Source organism: Schistocerca nitens, chromosome 9, assembly GCF_023898315.1.
Source record: "Schistocerca nitens isolate TAMUIC-IGC-003100 chromosome 9, iqSchNite1.1, whole genome shotgun sequence".
Taxonomy (NCBI): Eukaryota; Metazoa; Arthropoda; class Insecta; order Orthoptera; family Acrididae; genus Schistocerca; species Schistocerca nitens.
Window position 1 is genome coordinate 2,274,511 of NC_064622.1, and position 22,676 is coordinate 2,297,186.

Sequence of the window (22,676 nt, forward strand, 5' to 3'; positions counted from 1 at the left end):
ACTTTATATGATCATTCCATTTTAAATCACTCCTAATGCGTACTCCCAGATAATTTATGGAATTAACTGCTTCCAGTTGCTGACCTGCTAAAAAATGGTTCAAATGGCTCTGAGCAATATGGGACTTAAAATCGGAGGTCATCAGTCCCCTAGAACTTAGAACTACTTAAACCTAACTAACCTAAGGACATCACATACATCCATGCCCGAGGCAGGATTCGAACCTGCGACCGTAGCAGTCGCGCGGTTCTGGACTGAAGCGCCTAGAACCGGTCGGCCACCGCGGCCGGCATGACCTGCTATATTGTAGCTAAATGATAAAGGATCTTTCTTTCTATGTATTCGCAGCACATTACACTTGTCTACATTGAGATTCAATTGCCATTCCCTGCACCATGCGTCAATTTGCTGTAGATCCTCCTGCATTTCAGTACAATTTGCGATTGTTACAACCTCTCGATATTCCACAGCATCATCCGCAAAAAGCCTCAGTGAACTTCCGATGTCATCCACAAGGTCATTTATGTATATTGTGAATAGCAACGGTCCTACGACACTCCCCTGCGGCACACCTGAAATCACTCTTACTTCGGGAGATTTCTCTCCATTGAGAATGATATGCTGCGTTCTGTTATCTAGGAACTCTTCAATCCAATCACACAATTAGTCTGATAGTTCATATACTCTTACTTTGTTCACTAAACGACTGTGTAATTAATGCAACACTTTTTTTTTTTCTGAAAGCAGGTTGGTTTTATTCACGATTGCAATACACCATATCCTTCCCCAGTCTTTTGGTTGTAAAACCCTATTTTTCAACTTAGCCTCCACGCCACTTCACTAGGAGGTTCTGCGTGGTACCACTCTACTGGTGTGTGATACAACTAGTGGACGAAGAATATAGCAACTATCTATCGATTGCTCTGGCTATGGGCATATTTATTCCTTTTTCATAGTCCGCGGAAACCACTTCAGTCGATCACCACAACCGCCTGATGTCGAGCTGTAGGTTTTCCAGCGCCGCCGCTCCAGACGCTAGCGCGACTGACGCCGCCGTCGACGTGTTCTGCGCGGCAGGTGCTGGTGCTGGAGGCTGGAGGCGAGGAGCCGTACGAGGCGCTGGTGCCGCCGTTCGCGCCGCTGCTGGAGAACACGTCGGACTGGGGGCTGCGCAGTGCCGGGGGCGGCCGCGCGTGCGGCGGGGGCGGCTGCGCCTGGCCGCGGGGGCGGGGACTCGGCGGCTCCAGCGTGCTGGGCGCCGGCATGTACGCGCGCGGCTTCCCGCAGGACTACGACCGCTGGGCCGAGCACGGCAACCCCGGCTGGGGCTTCGAGGACGCGCTCAAGTACTTCCTGCGCTCCGAGGACAACCTGGACGCCGACGTGGCCGCCAACGGCCGCCACCACGCCAGGGGCGGCCCGCTGCCCGTGCAGAGGTGCGTCTCCAACTCCTCAGGCCGCGCGTCCGCCAGCAAGCACTTGCCGAGGTGCTTGCTTTAGGCTAAAACTTTCGCAACTTTTCTTTCGCGAGTCGCTCGGGCAAGCTAATATCAGAAAGCTGCCACAAGTAGCCTATTTGCAGTAGTGTCGGGAGGTAGGCGCCGGCCGCGGTGGTCTAGCGGTTCTAGGCGCGCAGTCCGGAACCGCACGACTGCTGCGGTCGCAGGTTCGAATCCTGCCTCGGGCATGGATGTGTGTGGTGTCCTTAGGTTAGTTAGGTTTAAGTAGTTCTAAGTTCTAGGGGACTGATGACCACAGTAGTTAAGTCCCATAGTGCTCAGAGCCATTTTTTTTTTTTTTCGGGTGGTAGGCAACTGAAAGTACAGTGTCAAGCTCAAAAACCGGAGCACCCACGAGTGTTGTTGCATTATAATTATTGAAGAAAAATTATGACTCTAGAACAACGTTATGAATAACAGAGATGTGTAGGCCAGGAAATGGATAGAGAGGCGACCGGGGTCGAATCCAGGATGTTGTTCGATGGGGTGGAGAGGGGGGGGGGGTTAGTTCGTACAACATTTGCGTTAGTCTGCTGTCTTTTTAGAGTAAAAAAAGGTGTTTCCTCAATATGTAGTGCTATATAAATGCAAGTCTTTGTTAAACGCTGTTAACAAAAATCACTAAAAGTATTTCACTGTTTACTTAATATGTTTACACGATATAATAATGGTTCGAACGGACACAGGCTTCATATAAGTTTACATAGGAGCTTTTAAGCAATACTATAGTAAGCATTCGAAAGGGATTAGGCTATATATTTTTCCTTATATACATGTAGGTAATAATACTTAAAGAGCAAACATTGTTAGAAAAAAATTTTACACCATAATCTAATACACATGTAGACGGACACACGCAACATAGTTTTCTGTATGTTCTTGTTTAAGTGTGTGTTTATGATGTTTTTAAACTGTTCTTTATTGTTTATGTTCTCTTGTGTGATCCCCACTTCTTTAATGTCTTCTTCTGCTTCAGTGATTCATTTTGTCTTGTTTTTGCTCTTGTTTACTATCTCAAAGATTTGCCTTGTGAGTCTGCCTTTATTCATCCTGCTCATATGTCCATAAAATTTTATACCGCGTCTATAATGCCATTCTCTTTCCCTTCCTCATGTAGTAATCGGTAAATTCATTTCGCACTTCCTTGGCTGATGGTGGCCAGTTTTATGATTCGCGGTTCCGAGGTAAATTTGTTTCTCTCCATCAGTCTTTGCGCCACTTCCTTTTCGACGCTGATATTTCCGTTCTGGTATTCAAAACACACAACTCCACGTTCGTCAAAAGCTTTCAGAAATGACAAGTTCGGCGAGAATATAATAAATTCCCTTGAGACCGAAAAGGTTATGTTTACAAAGCAGCACGGATTTAGAAAGCGTCTCCCGTCAGAAATTCAGCGTACCCTTCTGTCGCACGATATCCCGTGTGCCATCGATGAAGGGCAACAGGCAGATTCCATATTGCTAGAAGTCCGCAAAGCCTTCGACAGGGTGTCTCACTGGCCACTGTTAACCAAGGTCCAAGCATACGGAATAGCTTCCCAGACATGTGAGTGGCCCGAAAACTTCTGAAGTAAGAGAACCCTGTTATGACCTCGGCGGCGAGTTTTCATCAAAGGCTTATCTTCAGAAGCGCCCTGGGGAAGTGTGACACGACCGCTCGTTTTCTATATACGCTAATCACCGACCTGCTATCGATATAAACCCGTCCACGCGGTAGCAGCGTCACTTGGCGAGAAATGACTGCTAGTCAGACACACGTTCTGTGCGTGTAGTATCAGTGGGCGTGCTGTCCGTGTGTACAATGGGGAAGGCGCGCGATCTGAGTTTGACCGAGGACATATTGTGATGACCGAGAGGCTCCGCACGAGCATTTCGGAAACTGCACGACTTGTCGGGTGTTCGAGGAGTGCTGTGGTGGGTGTCTTGGGCAGGCACTCTTCATTACAAATGTCGGACGTCGTAGGCTGGGCAGACTAGTAAAATAGTACAGGAGGCGAACTGTGGCAGTACTAACAGCAGACTTGCTGAGCTGAGTACAAGTGTGTCTGAACAGAAAGTGCGCCCAACACTCATAACGATCGGTCTCCGCAGCGGATGGCCCATACATCTATGTTAACACCGCAACATCAGCAACTACGACTGAAATGGGCGCGAGAGCATCGGCACTGGTCGCTGGCGCAGTGGCAGAGCGTTGCACGGTCTGGTGAATCTTCTTCATCATCGCGCCGATAAGAGGGCGCGAATCCGTCGCCTCCCAGGGGAACAGCTCCTTGACACCTGCAATGTGGGACGGAGACTAGCTGGTGGCAGCTCCATCATCCTCCTGGGAACATTCACGTGGGCGTCTACGGGTCCAGTAGAGCTCGTGCAAGGCACCTTGACCGCCAAAGAATATCGTACACTGGTTGCACACCTCATACACTCTTTCATTACGATCATGTCTCCCGATGGCAGTGCCATTCTTCAACAAGATCATGCGCCATCTCACGACTCAAAAGGCAAGCAGAGCGACGGAGCGGTTCGAGGAACACAGTGGCGAGTTCTAATTGATGTGCTACCCCCACCCCCTCCCTCCCACCACGCCAGATCTGAAGCTCATCTGACGCATCTGGGATGTGACTGAACGTGGCGTCAGAGCTCACTGCCTCCCCACCGGGACTTTACGGAAATCAGGTGACTTGTGTGCGCAGATGTGGTGCCAAATCCCTCCAGCGACTACCCGAGGTCTGACAGCTTCCATGCCACGGCGCGTCGCCGATGTTATCCGAGCTGGCAAATATGGACCCACAGGCTGTTAGACAGGCGGTCACAGTGCTCTGGCTGATAAGTGTACACAAATGATCTGACGGACAGAGTGACCACCGCACTGGACTGTTTGCTGATGATGCTGTGGTATCGTCGTTGTCTGGCTGTAAGATTGTTTAAACTGTCACAGAAAATTTCTAGTTGGTGTGATGAATGGCAGCTTAATCCGTATGTATAAAAGTGAAAGTTAATGCAGATGAACAGGAAAAACAATGCTGTTCGAATACAGCATTTGCAGTGTGTTACTTGAGACAGCTACAGCGATTAAATACCTACGTATAACGCTATAAGGCGATACGAAGTGCAACGAGCACGTAATGGCGGTAACAGGGAGGCGAATGGTAGACTTCGGTTTATTAGGAGAGCAGCTAATTTATAAAGGAGATCGAGTACAGAACACTTGTGCAACCCATTCCTGAGTACCACTCGAGTGTTTGGAACTCGCATCGGATAGGATTAAAGGAAGACACTGAAGCACTCGAGCGTTCCGCTAAATTTGCTACCGACAAATTAGATCAACACGCGAATATTACGGAGATACTTGTTGAACTCAGACTGGGAATCCCTGGAGCGAAACGACGTTATTTCCGCGAAACATTACTGACGACAGTTAGAGAATCGGCATCTGAAGCTGACTGCAGAACGATTACACTGCAGCCAACGTACATTTCGCGAAAGGACCGCGAAGACGAGAGAAGAGAAATTAGAGCTCGTACGGAGGCATATAGAAAGTCGTTCCTCCCTCACTCCATTTGCGACTGGAACAGGAAAGGAAATGATAGAAGTTGATACACGGTATCCTCCGCTGTATACCATAGGATAGCTTGCGTGTAGATACTTGCAGCAAGATGCAAGAAACTGGCGTCCCTAACTTAGGGAAGTTACTTCTGGAAGTTGGTAAGACTAGCGCTGAAGTCGTCTTGCTAGGGATGTTAGCACGTGACAGAACTTGCTGAAGTAGCTTCTGCAAGCGACTTGCCTAATTTTACTTGCTGATGGACACACTTCTACGCCAGGGTCACACAAGGAGTGGTTCATTTCCTCTGGCCCGGCGCTTGCAATGCACGTGCGTTAGCAACAGTGTCGATAGTATCACAGGCTTCTAGGGGTTGTAGACGGCACTTAGTAGATAAATTTCTGATATAGAAATTTAGTGTTTGGATGTAAAGTAAGTCTGAAGACAGGATCACTTTTACATCTCCCGCTTCGCGGTACGCACACAGCGGAGACAATGGGCTCTACAGGAGGCCATTGTGTTCCGAGTACTCGCCGCTGGGTTCTCTTCTACGTGACGAAGGATGCGTTCTTCAAAGGTGAAGGTGTGACGCTTCCGCGGGACACCACAGTCAACCATCCCAGTTGCGAACGTACCAGCTTCTAGTAGCGTTCGAAAGTGGTAAGTGATGTCACAATTACGACAGGGACCGACAACGATGCCCTGTCCGCAGCTTGTATGCATACCGCGAAACGGGACCTCTGAAAACTGTCCGATCGTCAAACTTATTTTACATCAGAAAGGAACATTCCCTCAATGGGTTCCTTATCAAAGCTTCATCTACTATGTCCCCTTTATACCACCTACAAAGCCTCTAATAGAACTTGCGAAACACCCGGTATAGGCCGGCCCCGGTGACGGAGCGGTTCTAGGCGCTTCAGTCTGGAACCGCGCGACCGCTACGGTCGCAGGTTCGAATCCTGCCTCGGGCATGGATGTGTGTGATGTCCTTAGGTTAGTTAGGTTTAAGTATTTCTAAGTTCTAAGGGACTGATGACCTCAGATGTTAAGTCCCATAGTCCTCAGAGCCATTTGAACCATTTGAACCACCCGGTATAGTTTCGTGTACGATTTTTAGTTCTGGGGCACAAAGCGCTCCGCCATGTAAAACGATGTTCTTAAAAGTGCTGCAGTTGTATGAACATGCCTCGGTTCTGGTTGTGGCGGCGAAAAACAAAATTACCTGAAAGGCGAAGATACCTGGAAAGTGATAACTCGCACACAAATTCCTTTCTTATACTTCCAACTTACCGAGGAGATGCTATTCGACCATCAGTATTCCAATACGCACGCCAATGGGTGTTACACCGTGTGATGTTTAACATATTCATACTAAAAAAAGAATATACATACAAATTTTGAAGTTTTATAGGATCCTGAAGGGCAAGCAAGAAGCGCTGGACACACAGGGTTTCTTTCCTCTGGAGGTTTTATGATCTTGTATAGTGCACAGGAAATACTCCACGAGAAAGTTAGCGCGAAGTTCAAACAGGGAGCGTCCCTTTAGTGCCGGCTGCTTGTCTCGGCCACCTTTCTTTGTTTGTCTGCCGGGACGGGATCCGGGTGGGTGGATGAGTCGCTGTTTACACGGGTTTCGACACCCAGTCTGTGCTTCTTACTACCCTGTCCGCTACAAAGCTGGACTTCCCAGCACTCACTCCAGTAGTGCGAATCCGACTGTGGAGAAATGCCATTCTTTACTGCCTCTGATTCCGTCTGGGAAAGGAATCTCAGAACCGTTTAAATTGTCTTTAATAGATTACCACGAAAAGTTTCTCATCTCTACTATAGGCGTTGAACGCTGATTCACTGTTTATGGGGAAAAAGCGCAAATGAAGATTGAGGAAATTTGAAATTTAATTACCGTAGCGTAAATAAAATGAGATTAAATATGAAATTAATTGACTCAGTGAAACAGAAGAAATTGTTGTCTATATGGAACGTGCAGCTAAAAAAAATAGTGCAATCTAACGGAGAACTGAAGTTGACGAGACAACAATTTTAGAGTGTAAGATGAGAAATGACAATGAGAAGTCCTTCAAAATATTTTCGAAGTTTCTTCTACCGAGAAAATAAAAACAAATTTTGTGAATCACCATGAGTTATGCTACTGTTATAGAATATTACACAGAATATCAAGCCACCATCTTGGCTTTAATTTTTGATGCGCAAAGTATGTTTTAACTATATGCATGAGCATATGGTAGAGCACTTGCCCGCGAAAGGCAAAGGTCCCGAGTTCGAGTCTCGGTCGGGCACACAGTTTTAATCTGCCAGGATGTTTCATATCAGCGCACACTCCACTGCAGAGTGAAAATCTCATTCTGGAAACATCCCCCAGGCTGTGGCTAAGCCATGTCTCCGCGATAGCCTTTCTTTCAGGAGTGCTAGTTCTGCAAGGCTCGCAGGAGAGCTTCTGTAAAGTTTGGAAGGTAGGAGACGAGGTACTGGCAGAAGTAAAGCTGTGAGTACCGGGCGTGAGTCGTGCTTCGGTAGCTCACGCCGGCACGGTAGCTCAGCGTGTTCGGTCAGAGGGTTATCAGCCCTCTGTAATAAAAAAATTGAGTTAATCGATCAACAGCGAACCTAAACGGCTGTCTTACGACGTCCGCCCCGAGCAGATGCAACGAACAAAAGCGAACAAAATGAGATTTAAAAAAAAAAAAAAAGCGTTGGTAGAGCACTTGCCCTCGAAAGGCAAAGGTCCCGAGTTCGAGTCTCGGTCGGGCACAAAGTTTTAATCTGCCAGGAAGTTTCATATCAGCGCACACTCCGCTGCAGAGTGAAAATCTCATTCCGTATATGCATAATTTGTTAAACAGAAGAAAAAATTTGTTTGGTGACATGCATAGAGAAAGTAAGAAGAAGGTATCGGGCGGTCTGCAGCAACTGATCATTGTATGTAAATATTTTATAGCAGACACTGTTCAACGGAACAGAAATAAAATAGGTCTCAGCCAACTTCTGACGAATCTCAAAAACCGATGTTCTACAGTAGACGGCAGTACGAAAATAGTTTCGCTGCAACTGCTGCATGTCAGACACTTGTAGTTATCTCTTCCCAGTCCATTTTCTTTCTAATATTGCAGATATATATTAGTAAACAAATGATGATGACGTAAAAATTCTGAAACTGAACGTTGATGAACTAGATCAGTCAGAAATGAAATTAGCTGGAAATGTAAAAAAGCTAGAGAAAAAAACGGATGAAGGACAGATGACGTGAGAGAAACACAAAATCAAAACAAGTTGACGTAGAGACTGCACACAGACCGATAAACAGTGTTGTAACGAAAAATAAAATCCGATGTTAGAAAAAGTAGTTAGAAAATGAGGGCGCTGATCAAGAAGCTGTTAGGGGAAACTCAAACTCGTTCAGGTATTATATTTAATTTACATATTGAAGAGGCAATGAAATAAGAAAACGGTTCCGTTGATGAGGTCGTTATGTTCCACAGACAGAAAAATTTGTGCTGACGTCGCACTGGAAACTGAAAATGAACGATAATTTAGTCGCATGCTTCGTGTGACATCTGATGGTTATGATACGCGTACGAACAAAGAGGGCATTAAAATGACGGCGTGTATGGGAGGTGGACATTCTGGACGGCTAAGCCGGCCGGTGTGGCCGAGAGGTTCTAGGCGCTTCAGTGTGGAACCGCGCGACCGCTACGGTCGCAGGTTCGAATTCGGCCTCGGGCATGGATGTGTGTGATGTCCTTGGGTTAGTTAGGTTTAAGTATTTCTAAGTTATAAGGGACTGATGAGCTCAGATGTTAAGTCCCATAGTGCTCAGAGCCATTTGAACCATTTTTTCGGACAGTTAAATTTTATTCTTTGGTATGAAATCCTTGAAAATATGATTGAATTCTGCTTTCTCAGAAGTGGAATACAAAAAGGAGGAGAAACACAAGAAAAAAAGGTAGAGAAGGTCTCTGTATAGGAAGCCGCTGATAACATTAAAAAATACAAACTCAGACACCAGATAAACACGGATGAAAAGCTATGTTTCCAACTTAGATGTGTATGGAAGTGAAACGCTGGACGACTTGTAAGGCAGGAATGAAAAGTGGCGTTACAGGAATTAAATACAGTAGTATGAGGAACACGGATATCATCATTACAGGATAACTAAAGAGGCTTTCTCACACGCAGCTACATATTTAGTGATGGTTGCAGGACATTAATCTTGTAACCAGTATTCGACACAACGCAAGCTACAGCGTACTTTTGTTACTGTTCGATTTTGTACATTTTTTAAACGAAGAATTTTCGATTGATGTGATGCTGTACTCCGTCTTTCCGTTTCCTGTGCTAAAGTTTTCATGTGTGGTTAACCGGTACACCCTGCTTCCTCTAATATAGCCTCTTCTAGTCTTTGTCCACCCTATTACTTTTCACCTCTACTGCTGCTTCCGATCTTAAATTAACTATTCGTGCATAGGAAAGATCTCCAATTAACCTGCACACTTTATAAAATTATGCGAGAGCAACACATTTCAATGCTTCCAGATTTTTCCTCTCTGGAATGGTTCATATTCGACTTCCATATAATGCTGTGCTCCAGAGAAGCAGCGTGAGTTCGTGATGATTTGACAAGCTTTCAGGGATGATGAACAAGAGTAAACGCATCGATTTGGGGTAAGGTGCCCTCGTCCGTAAACGACCGAGTAGAATGTTATAAGTGAAAATCGTTCTGATGCCTCTGACAGTGTAATGCACCAACGCAAAAAAAAGTCTAGTAAACAAGGGCTCTAAAATGGATACGAGCACTTGTACATCTTCGCTACAGTGAAACACATCTCTTTTTACTGGACAACTACCCATAGCTCTTACGGTATCCATTTTACAGACTATAGTTACTGCACTTTTTTTGTTTCAGCCCATATTCTCTCTTCCAAAAACACGGAAACCAAAGAGTTTTCAGTAGAAGAAATGTGTTTCACAGTAGTGAAGATGCACAAGTGCTCATAGCTCTTAAGGTATGCACTTTGAAGCACATATTTACTTGACTTTTTTTCTTGTTTTGGTCCAAACTGCCGATTCTGAAAGTTGCCTGTCTTACAGTTTTAGAAACAGCAGTACTAGTACACATATTCTACTGTGGGACGTATCACACTGATATTTACTTTTAAGTCTCTACTCGATCGTCTTCGTACCAGCGTCCCTTACCTCAGATTAACACATTTACCCTTCTCAGTCATCGTCGACAGTTTGTAACATCATCAAAGAATCGTCCTGTGTTTTTTCAGCAGTTTATTCGTCATTCCCAAACCATTATTGAAGAAAGCTGTCTCACCAGCTCCGGTCGTATAGTGTACGCTTACTTCCTGGGCAGCGGAATTCTTTCATTCCTTCCAGCACTGTGTGTGCGCTGCGAGCGTCGTTGTCTCAGTTTACAGCAGTGGCTGCACAACTACAGACTGGCAGAACCGAATCAGAGTTACCACATTTATTACAATTACAGTAAATACAGTTCCAACTCGTATGAAGAGAATCAGTGTAAAACACAAGTCCACTAATGATCACTTGGTCACTAAGTCAAGTACCCATCCCAGTCTATTGAAGAGGTCGTCCCAGAAGTACACACTCTTAGAACGTTTTAAAACTCTAGGCGGTGTACAAGCCATAGACGACTCGTTGGAAACTCGGAAGCAGCTCCCTGTTGCTGGGTCGTTAACTGGAAGCCAATTCACTGACACTGGGCGTCCGGCCCTCTACATACCCGACGAGCAGAGGAATTCCGTCACGCCGTGGTTCACTGCACGTGACTGGCGTCGTAATGTACAGCGGCCATATTGGCGCTCTCTGGCACAGTTCGGGCCATCCGTTAGCCTGGCCGGAACTACGATGTGGTTACGTCCGTCCTACACTGACAAATTTCTTCGACAAACATCTTTGAACACAGCCTTTGGTCAAACTTTGATGTATACCAAGCTAATTTTTATCAAAGATTTCTTTGATCAAAGATCTTTGTTCAATGTTAGAGTCTGGACCTAGTTTTCATCGAAGCTCGCCATACTGTATACTTATTTGACACGCTAGAGTTGCTTCTAACCTGTAAAATGAGTTGAGAATTTACTTTATGTGTGGCTAGCGGGAAACACCACATCGGTAATTTCCACGTATGAAGAATACGACATTTTTCGTAACACCAGACACAATGATTATAAAAACCGCAATAAGCGGATAGAATGTCATAAATATCTGCAGCCATCAGCCGTATCGTAAGTGTCGGCACTGTGGATGACGAAAGAACAACTGAAATTGACTAACGTGTCTATGGTGACGTGGAAATAAAAGTGTTGTCAATACAATGTGCATAACTGAAATAAATGTATTTATTTGTTATTCTAAATAACGTAACAGAACGTTCATAAATTCTTCCTAAAGTGATTTATATACTGGTTCACAAATTTCTGGAACAATATGTGAAAGCCGGCCGCTGTGACCAAGCCGTTCTAGGCGCTTCAGTCCGGAACCACGCTGCTGCTACGGTCGCTGGTTCGAATCCTGCCTCGGGCATGGATGTGTGTGATGTCCTTAGATTGGTTAGGTTTAAGTAGTTCTAAGTCTAGGGGACTGTTGACCTCAGATGTTAGGTCCCATAATGCTTAGAGCCATTTGAACCAATATGTGAAATGGCACACCGTGCGATACGAGATCTATGTTGCAAGGTCGAACAGCTTTACCCTGTTCTATAAATTTCTAAAGTAACTGTAAGACGACCTTGAGCGCAAAAATTTCATTTCTTAAACGAGTCTCTTGTTTGTAAATATGAGGGGCTACTATCGTAAGGACATACTGATCTCTCGCCCATTCTCAAGTAATTTTTGTAGCTCTTCAGTCTTCGCACTGTAGCTCATGAAGCAAATTCTGGTGAACACGTCAAGCTTCTCTTCTCGTTATCTTTGGTTTCGCCAACATTCATTTCTGTTCCCCTTTCTTTTTAAGCAAAGTACTCGATGCCAACATTACACTAAATGCTGCTATACACACAAGTAAATGTTCAGCTTCCATCCTGGAACAACTATGGAGAAAGCTCTGACGATAGTATGATGGCCCCAATGAAGTGGTTTGGTCAAACGAATTTGACATCTTTGATCAGAGAAATGATAAGTGTAATATGGGCCTTCCATTGCTAACGTCTGCCGCGCAGGCAACCATGCAGACGTGGCTGTAGCACGGGAGGTCTCCCTGCCCCTTGGCTACAGCACGTGCTTCTCGACTTTGATGGTAGACAAGTGGCTACTCTCCTTTCTACGATTCTTCCCCACCGTCGCTGTCGCTTTGTCCACAGTTATGCCAAATTCTGTTTCGAGTAGCTGTCATTCCTTTCAATATGTCTTCTCAGCTTTCCTTACATCTTGCTAGAATGGCTGTGTTAATGCGAACCTTAGTACTGGTATCTGTTATCCTCATACATTTAGTCCCACTAGGAAATTTTCTTTCAATTAAGGGTTAAAATGGCGTCGGAGAAAATACACGACAACAGAATCAAAAATGTTCCGTTAGACATGGGACAGTAAGTTCAAACGGCTCTGGGAACTATGGGACTTAACATCTGAGGTCATCATCCCCTAGAACTTAAAACTACTTAAACCTAACTAACCTAAGGACACCACACACATCCATGCCCGAGGCAGGATTCGAACCTGCTACCGTAGGGGTCGCACGGTGCCAGGCTGAAGCGCCTAGAACCGCTCGGCCACAGCGGCCGGCGGACAGTAAGTGAGCCGTTTCCGAAATAACTGCGAATGTGTGGTTACGAGCTGCCAATGACGTCAGTATGAAATAATGTCCTAGGTTGTATAGATGAAATGATCGTAAAGCATTAGTGGCTGAGAGACGACATCTGGGGTAGAGATGGGAAAAACTGACCGGTTACAACCCATACCGGTATTTTAGTTCTAAATAATCCGTATTTTTCGGTATTTGTTTGGTCTCGGTTATAACAGTTTTTTTCATTTCTTGCTGACAAACGAGTTAAAAGAACCGAAATATCAGTTAGCCATAGAAGCATTGCTAACATTTTCGTTTCTAAGTAAAACTTTTTAAAAAAGTAGAACATTTTTGTCGTAAAAAACAATTGTTTGAAATATTATGTTGTTATAGAAAATAGGAAAAGCGATCAGTGCTATTTTGTTGACAATGCCCACAGAAACGAACAGCAAACACGTTATGTAAGAATTGGGGCAGCACTGGTGAGACAATGCTGTCCCTGTTGCCGTGTGTCGTAGCTGAAGGAACACGTGTACGTGTAGCGCGCGAGACTTGCCCCACCTGCTTTACACGGTAGTTACTGACTGTCATCGAGGGACAACCGTCGTATCGCAGAATGGCATCAACTGTAGCCTGGAAATTACACAGCAATGAAGTACAGTCCTTCATACGCTTTATAAGATTAAGGATTTGTCTGCCATTTCTACGAAATAATAAAGGAGCAAGCAGATTAGTGATTTTTTGTAGCATTCAGCCACTTAGCAGTTTTCGAGAAAAGCAGCGATTGGCGAACGGTTCTCTTTTATTTACCTATTTAATTTAATATTCAGATTCAATGTATCCTGAAACGGACAGAGTCAACATTTTTCAGTCTTTGTTCGATTTCTACGTTTAACACAGGAAGTAACAGGAATAAAACCGAAGATAGGTTATTTCATAAACGGGTTATTTTGATCGGTTTTGACAGTTAGGTTAAAAAACGATTGTTACAGCGATAACCGCCATTCGTAATCGGGGGTTGCTCAGCCACCTATTGCACGTCTTTTTATCTGACGCCGCTTCGGCAACCTGCGGGTCAGTGATAATGAAATGATGATGAGGAGAATACAACACCCAGTCCCCCAACGGAGAAAATCTCCGGATAGACAGACTTGCACCGGGTGCACCGGGCGACGGCTCTGCCACACGGTGGAGAGAGAGAGACAGAGATGATACAAATTATTTGAAACTTAAGCCGGGAATCGAACCCAAGCCCCCTGCATGGTAGTCAGGCACGGTAACCACTCAGCTGCCGACACGCATGGCGATAAGATTGCGGTGAGGCGATCTTGAAGGCCAATGAATAGGTCATACTTGGCCTATCCTTCTTGGAGCATACTGACGCATTAGACACCGCCCTACATCAGGAGACATACTTTCGCACCCTGTATGTCAATGGAACGAGAAGAGGCCGTAATATCGAGTACAATGCGAAGTACCCTTTGACCCTTTGCCATGCAATTTAAGGTGGTTTGCAGAGTCTTTGTGCAGGTGGAGAGTAAAATGTGTCGGTGCCACACCGTGGCCGGCCACGGTGGCCGAGCGGTTCTAGGCGCTTCAGTCAGGAACCGCGCGACTGCCAGGGTCGCCGGTTCGAATCCTGCCTCGGGCATGGATGTGTGTGATGTCCTTAGCTTGGTTAGATTTAAGTTCTTCTAAGTTCTAGGGGACTGATGACCTAAGATGTTAAGTCCCATAGTGCTCAGAGCCGTTTGAACCATTTTTTGCCACACCGTGCATCTAGCTCCCTTCTCAAACCTGGGCCGAGGATGAAATTTAAAACTATTTTGACGGGGACTGAATCGAAAAGTTTACGTACCAGGTGCAGTTGTAATAAGTGGAACAGTATTTCGTAATGAAGTCAGTGGCAGTTCGTAACTACACATTAGCAGTTGTGTCGTAAAATGATCGTTTGCGGATCCATGTATGCTACAACGTTTTTGTTTCTATGAACACATACTTTTACCTCTGTCGCTTTTTGCCGTTAGCTATGATATGATACACTATAATAGTTTAGCAGAGTACAGGGAATCTTTACAAGGCAGACGCTGCATACACATGTACTGGCCGAGATCTTTCGTCTCTGAACTGAGGCTACTTACAGGGGGTGGACAAAAATACGAAAACACAACGAAGACAACACGTTACCGCGCCTCATAAGGTGTCGGAAAATAACTGTGTTCAATACAATTTGCAGGTTCTCTACGCTCTTCGAGGATATCTTTTATCATTCTTTCTGCAAAATAGTGGCAAGTTATAACTTACCCCCACGTAGTCTACGTAAACGAAATGCAAAAATATTTAGAAATGCCGTCGGTAATACTATGAGAGGAAAAGTTGTATACTATAACGTGGAAAAATACTGATACTGTTTGCCGGCCGAAGTGGCCGTGCGGTTAAAGGCGCTGCAGTCTGGCACCGCAAGACCGCTACGGTCGCAGGTTCGAATCCTGCCTCGGGCATGGATGTTTGTGATGTCCTTAGGTTAGTTAGGTTTAACTAGTTCTAAGTTCTAGGGGACTAATGACCTCAGCAGTTGAGTCCCATAGTGCTCAGAGCCATTTTTGATACTGTTTGTCTTTATGATCTTTGCCTTGCTAAGTAATTGAAGCGCAAGTAACTCTGGGACATTTAAATAAAACTTTCTTTTATGAAGTAAATTACAACAATTACAATTTTGTATGTGTTAGCCTCTGCTGCTTCTCTGAACTACGTTCAAGCCAAAGTTATTGGAATAGCATCGCCTCTATGTGGTTGTATCATGACCGCGTTGAAACACTAAATAAATTTTGCCGTCTATGGCCTGTTTAAAACATCACACTTGGTATATTACTAATGGATGAAGCATGTTCTTGTTTGCAGATACTGAAAGAAAGCCAACAGATCGTCCACACTTTCATACAAGGGTCAGCTAATACAATTACTGAGACCGCCACTATTTACAAAAATAACTTCCATTTAAAAAGATAGCTACTACTTAAATGATAGTCAAAATTTACTTTACTCTGGTATTATTAAGAAAAAGGAGCTCACATCAAGGTGCGACATCTAGCAGAGAATGAATCACAATAGGATTCATAATTGTGGATCATCGTCTTATGTCGATTATGTTAAACACAATTTAGGGACGACTAATGAGCATTGCGTAGTAGTTTGTTTGGCTTATCGTTACTTCAAAAATGGTTCAAATGGCTCTGAGCACTATGGGACTTACCTGCTGAGGTCATCAGTCCCCTAGAACTTAGAATTACTTAAACCTAACTAACCTAAGGACATCACATACATCCATGCCCGAGGCAGGATTCGAACCTGCGACCGTAGTGGTCGCGCGGTTCCAGACTGTAGCGCCTAGAACCGCTCGGCCACACTGGCCGGCTTATCGTTACTCTTCGATGAATTACAATATTGTCTCCACTGCTTTGCCGATACCTTAAACACTTCACATCTTTTATTTGATATACATAGCTGCAAGAAAGCCAACGGCCTTGCAGTAGAGGTAACACCAGTTCCGGTCAGTCACCGAAGTTATGCGCTGTCGGGCTTGGTTAGCACTTGGATGGATCACCGTCTGAGTTTGCCGACGGCTGTTGGCAAGCGGTGTGCGCTCAGACCCTGTGAGACCAGCTGAGGAGGTACTTGTTTAGAAGCAGTGGCACCAGCCACGGAAACTGACAACGGCCGGGAGAGCCGTGAGCTGACCACGTGGCCCTCAGTATCCGGTGACGCCTAAGGGCTGAGGATGACACGGTGGCCGTTCGATATCGTTGGGCCTTCAAGGCCTGTTCGGACGGTGGTTGTTTTGACAATAAATAAATAAATAAATAAATAAAAGCGCGAGAACGTTCAAGTAACGATGATGGAGATGGGTGGGAATTACGCACCATACTCTCCAAAGTAGGCCACCAAGGCTCAACGCTCTACATTATTGAGATGTGCTGACTGTGGTGAGCAGAGAAGATACGAAAACTCATTGTCGGGTTCACATACTTATTCCTGGACGATGCGAGCTGTGTGAACAGGGGCCATGTGATCTCGAAACTCAGCATTTGGCGTTGGGGAAGAAACATCCTACCATGGATATGACTTATCCATATTGTTGGGGCGATCTCTATCAATATATACATTTCTGTGAAAGCGAAGATCGCTTAGTTTTAAGAATTTTATTCCAATTACTAGTTTCGACACAGTCGCGCTGTCATCTTCAGATTGGCAGTACAAAGTATGAAAAGAAAATAGGTAATCGGTAATGTGCGCTACCTGACGTCTACACGAGTGACAAGGGCTCTGCGGCGCCTCAGTTTACTTCACGTGAGTTCGTCGACGAGGCGTGTAGTTCAAACTGTATTGGCGCTACGGACGTTGAACTTTTACCTTTTATTCATTCAACAGCCCATCTGAAAGCATTCTGTTTTGTAAACGACAAACCTTGTGGAGTTTTGTAATCTATTTACACTTTGTTTTGAAAACACATGCTTGTGAAAATATACGCAAAGGTATCTAAAACTTTTTGTAAAATTTGGGTCGTTCCAAAAAAAGGCTGTATCTTGTGCAGATTACCGATTAGCTATTTCTTTTCATACAGTGCAATGCCAGTCTGAAGATGACCGCACGATTCTGTCGAAACTAGCAATTGGCATAAGGCTCTTAAAATGAAGCGATCTGGGTTTCGCAAAAAAATTATATATTATACCATAAGATGGACGGTCACAAAATCCCTGGCAGTAATGCGAACTTGCAGACTAACCGTGTGGCTCACGGAATGCGAGGACAGAGTTGCCCATGTCAACACAGGACCCCCTGCCACGTTCCTCTCCTGCGACGTAAAGTCGATCAAAAACTGGAAACAGTTTTCCATTGCTGCATTGTCCACGTTTTCCAGTTATGGGCATTTGCGCCACTAATATCTGGTTTTGGAGTTCCATCTCGCCTTGTAATTCCCTGCTTCTGGAGATCCCTTCGTTTTGTTTTAGCGCTCACAGGGTTCACGAACTCAGAGTTCAGTTCTGCGGTGACCTTTGCAGCTGTCATCGTCTTAGTTTTCGTCTCAGTCTTCTTAAATGACCGTCCGTCGCGATCACTCAGCATACACTTTCGTACGCGTTGTGACCTACAGGGCGACGTTTTTCCACTTTCCCCGTATGCGGTACAATTCTTCGATACAGTGCCCTTTGAAACACCAAACACTTCAGCTCCCATGCTTACAGAAGCGCTCAGTGTACGAGGAGTGTACGTTGAAATGCACTTATCGTACTGCACTCGTACCTACTCAGAACGCCGTTCTTGCTACGGCTGATACTTGCAACGTACCGAGGACATTAGGCAGGTGCCGTTCGTGGTCAGATACAACAGGGCAACGTGCAGGTGTGGCTGGCGTCTGCATTTGCCACGGTGTTCGTGCCGGCAGGTACCCGTTCGCGGACGACAACGCGCGCGCCCTGGTGTCGGCGTTCCGGGAGCTGGGGCTGCAGGAGGTGGACGCGGCGGGCGCCGCCCCCGAGGGCGTGGCCATCTCGCAGGCGGCCAGCCGGGACGGGGAGCGCGCCAGCGCCAACGCCGCCTTCCTGCGGGCCGCGCGCGCCAGGCCCAACCTCACCGTCCGAACCGGCGCCACCGTCACCAAGGTAAGCCGCCAGCGAGAGCACCTGACGTCCAGCCCACACCGAGGTCCTTACAGACAGAGCACCAGCTCGGGTGGCGTCGAGGGCGGCGAAGGGAATCCGCCGTGCCCTGGCATTTGGCCGGAAATCACGGAAAACCTAAATCTGGATGCCCGGACGCGTATTTGGACCGTTGTCCTCCGGAATGCACTACCAAGTCGTAGAGGTGTGCGCTAGGCGATCAGTGGAGCAAGAGCAGCCATCCCGTGGGTTTCGGTTTTTTTCTCCAGCCTCGGGTTGACACGTTGGACTCTTCATAGTCCGCTTCAGTTGGAGGTCGACGGAAAGTGCTAGGATGGCTTAAAGCAGTGGTTCCCAACGTGAGCGTAATTACCCCCCCCCCCCCCCCTGACGGGTAAAATAATATATTCTGAGGGATCGGGACAAAAGGGTCCCATTCGTTTCGGTCACGAAACGAAACTGTTTTTAAAATAACATTACTATTGTCACTATTTTATAAGAACTGTATCACTGATTACATACAGTGAAGTGACGAAAGTCATACGATGAATCCGAGTATCGTGTTCGGCGTCCCTTTGCCAGGTGTAGTGCAGCAGCTCGACGTGAGACGGACTGAATACGTCCTTGGAAGTACCCTGGTGAAATATTGAGCCATGCTGCCTCTATAGCCGTACCTAATTCCAAAATGTTTACCGGCGCTAGATTTTGTCCACGAAGTGACCTCTGGATTATGTCTCAGTCGTGTTCGATGGGATTCATGTCGGGCGATCTGCTTCACCAAATCATTCACTTGAATGGTTCAGAACATTCTTCAAACCAATCGCGAACAGTTGTGGCCCAGTGACACAGCGCATTGTCATCGATTAAGATTGCATCGTCGTTTGGAAACGTCAAGTCCATGAATGTTGCAAATGGTCTCCGAGTAGATGAACATAACTGTCTGCAGTCAATGATCTCTTCTGTTGGACTAGAAGACCCAGTCCATCCCACGTAAAGATAGTCCACACCGTTATGAAGCCACCACCAGCTTGCACAGTGCTTTCTCGACCACTGGTGTCCATGGCTGAGAGGGATTTGCCCGACACTCGAAACCTACCATCTGCACATACCCACTGAAATCGGAACGCATCTGACCAGGCCACGGTTTACCAGTCGTCTAGGGTCCAACAGATACGGTCTCGAGCCCAGGAGAGGCGCTGCACGGGTTGTCGTGCTGTTACCCGAGTCACTCATATCGGTCGTCTGCTGACAAATTTCGCTGCACTGTCCTAACGCATGCGTTCGTCTTACGCACCCGTATTGATCTCTGTGGTTATTCCGCACTGCTTGTCTGTTAGCACCGACAACTCTACGCAAACGCCCCTGTTTTCGGTCGTCAAATGTAAACTGTCGGCCACTACGTCGCCCGTGGTGACAGGTGATGCCTGAAATCTGATATTTTCGGCACACTCTTTACAGTGTGGATGTTGAATTCCCTAACCAGTTCCAAAATGAAATGTACCGTGCTTCTAACTCCAACTACCACTCCGCGTTCAAAGTCTCTTAATTTCCGTCGTGCGGCCATAAGCACGGCGGAAACCTTTTAACATCGATCAGCTGAGTACAAATGACAGCTTCGCCGGTGTGCTGGTCTTTGGTACCTTGTGTACGTTATACTACCACTACATGTAAATGTAAATATCGCTGTCCGATGACTTCTGTCACCTCAGTGTAGTCCATCCGTTACACATGTGCTTCGTACTTTATATCATGCATCTGTGACAGTGAAACCGAGACATATACGTCTAGTATGCTTAAATATCTCACGAAACGCCTTCTCCGAGGTGCAGGTAGTTCTTGCAATGAACCAGAAACTGCTTCATTATGCAGTTCGCATAACGCAACAGTACTTACGTAATGGCAAACACATTGCTGTAGGACCGACACAGATTACTGTTATTATTATTATTATTATTATTATTATTATCACTGGCAGAGGTCAGACACAGAGGGTTGGCACCCTGAAGTGTTGCAGTTTCTGTCACTTGAAAAGCAAGAATTCAACCAATCAAAAGATCTACAACCAATAAGTATACTGCACCTATTTTAAGTTCGCTGATTTTAAATGGCGATGTTGGTTATGCGTAAAGCAAGTGTCGCTAGGGAAACAAGTGGCGCAAAGCATGCATGGTTTTTAAGAAGTGGCTCCCAAAACGTGGATAGTTAGCTTTCTTCCCTCAAAAAGAGCTGTAGGTACCAATCGAGATGTACTGAGAGTTGTTTCATCATTCTATAAAGAGGAGTTGTCAGAAGTAGGGAGTGGCAACTGTGCACTGACTCATTACTTCCTAATTTAATAAAACATCTACAAACACAAAATACAGAGTGATTCAAACGTAACACACGAAGTGTTGTATGCTATTGACAAGGGATTTCAAACTGATTCCGTATTTCTAGACTACCAAAAGGCTTTTCACACTGTACCACACAAGCGGCTCGTAGTGAAATTCTGCGCTTATGGAATTTCGTCTCAGTTATCTGACTGGATTTGTGACCTCCTGTCAGAGAGGTCACAGTTTCTAGTAACCGTCGGAAAGTCATCGAGTAAAACAGAAGTGATGTCTGACGTTACCCAACGTAGTGTTATAGGCGCTCTCTGTTCCTTATCTATATGAACGATTTAGGACACAATCTGACCAGCCATCTTAGGTTGTTTGCAGATGATGCTCTCGTTTATCGTCTAGTAAACTCATCAGAAGATCAAAATAAATTTCACAACGATTTAGAAAAGATATGTGAATGTTTAAACTGAAAAGAACGAATAGAAAATGTTGTGCGGAAGGCTAACCAAAGACTGCGTTTTATTGGCAGGACACTTAGAAAATGCAACACATCTACTAAAGACGCTGCCTACACTACGCTTGTCCGTCTTGTTTTGGAGTACTGCTGCGCGGTGTGGGATCCTTACCAGGTAGGACTGACGGAGTACATCGAAAAAGTTCAAAGAACGGCAGCAAGTTTTGTATTATCGCGAAATAGGGGAGAGAGTGTCACGGACATGATACAGGATTTGGCTGGTTCAAATGGCTCTGAGCACTATGGGACTTAACATCTGAGGTCATCAGTCCCCTATAACTTAGAACTACTTAAACCTAACTAACCTAAGGACAACACACACATCCATGCCCGAGACAGAATTCGAGCCTGCGAGCGTAGCAGTCGCGCTGTGCCGGACTGAATCGCCTAGAACCGCTCGGCCACCACGGCCGGCACAGGGTTTGGGATGGACACCATTAAAACAATGGCGTTTTTCGTTGCTACGTAATCTTCTCACGAAATTTCGAACTTCCTCCTCTGCATGCGATAAATATTTTGCTGACGCCGACCTAGACAGGGAGAAGACGGTTCAAATGGCTCTAAGCACTATGGGACTTAGCATCTGAGGTCATCAGTCCCCTGGACTTAGAACTATTTAAACCTCACTTAACCTAAGGACATCAGACACATCCATGCCCGGGGCAGGATTCGAACCTGCGACAGTAGCAACAGTGCGGTTCCAGACTGAAGCGCCTAGAACCGCTCGGTCACAGCGGCCGGCCAGGGAGAAGACAATCATTATAATAAAATAAGCGAAACCAGAGCTCCCAAGGAAATGTATAGGTGTTCGTTCTTTCTGCGCGCTGTTCGAGAGTGGAATAATAGAGACTATTGTGAAGGTAGTTCGATGAACCATCTGTCAGGCATTTAAGTCTGGTTTACAGAGTATGCATGTAGATGTAGATGAAACTGTACACACTTCGAGGATGTAACGCATGCATCAAAATAAGCGTGAAATGTCGAACTTTTGTCTGAAATTGCTTTATTTCAGAGTTATGCAGTAGGGCAGAGATAACAAGTATAATGCAAACAGCAGAAAATAGAGTCCTCTCAGAAAGCAACGACACGAATGGACCCGAAATTCTGCACAACTACGTAATGTACGTTATCGCAGAACGTGTTCAAAATGATGTCCATGTATTAGCCGAGCGGTCTAAGGCGCTGCAGTCATGGACTGTGCGGCTGGTCGCGGCAGAGGTTAGAGTCCTCCCTCGGGCATGGGCGTGTGTGTTTGTCCTTAGGATAATTTTGGTTAAGTAGTGTGTAAGCTTAGGGACTGATGACGTTAGCAGTTAGGTCCCGTAAGATTTCACACACATTGGAACATTTTTGAACATGTCCATGTAAACGAAGGCAGTGACGG

At 45.7% G+C, this 22,676-nt stretch overlaps 1 protein-coding gene across 1 annotated transcript in view; it reads left to right on the forward strand.

Annotated features, from left to right (window-relative positions):
- LOC126203453 (glucose dehydrogenase [FAD, quinone]-like) overlaps positions 1-22,676 on the forward strand; it is a 64,851-nt gene that overhangs the window by 12,274 nt on the left and 29,901 nt on the right. The window contains exons 2-3 of the mRNA XM_049937770.1: positions 1,078-1,436; positions 18,244-18,460. Coding sequence (XP_049793727.1) covers positions 1,078-1,436; positions 18,244-18,460 — 576 coding nt within the window. The remainder of the gene's footprint in view (positions 1-1,077; positions 1,437-18,243; positions 18,461-22,676) is intronic.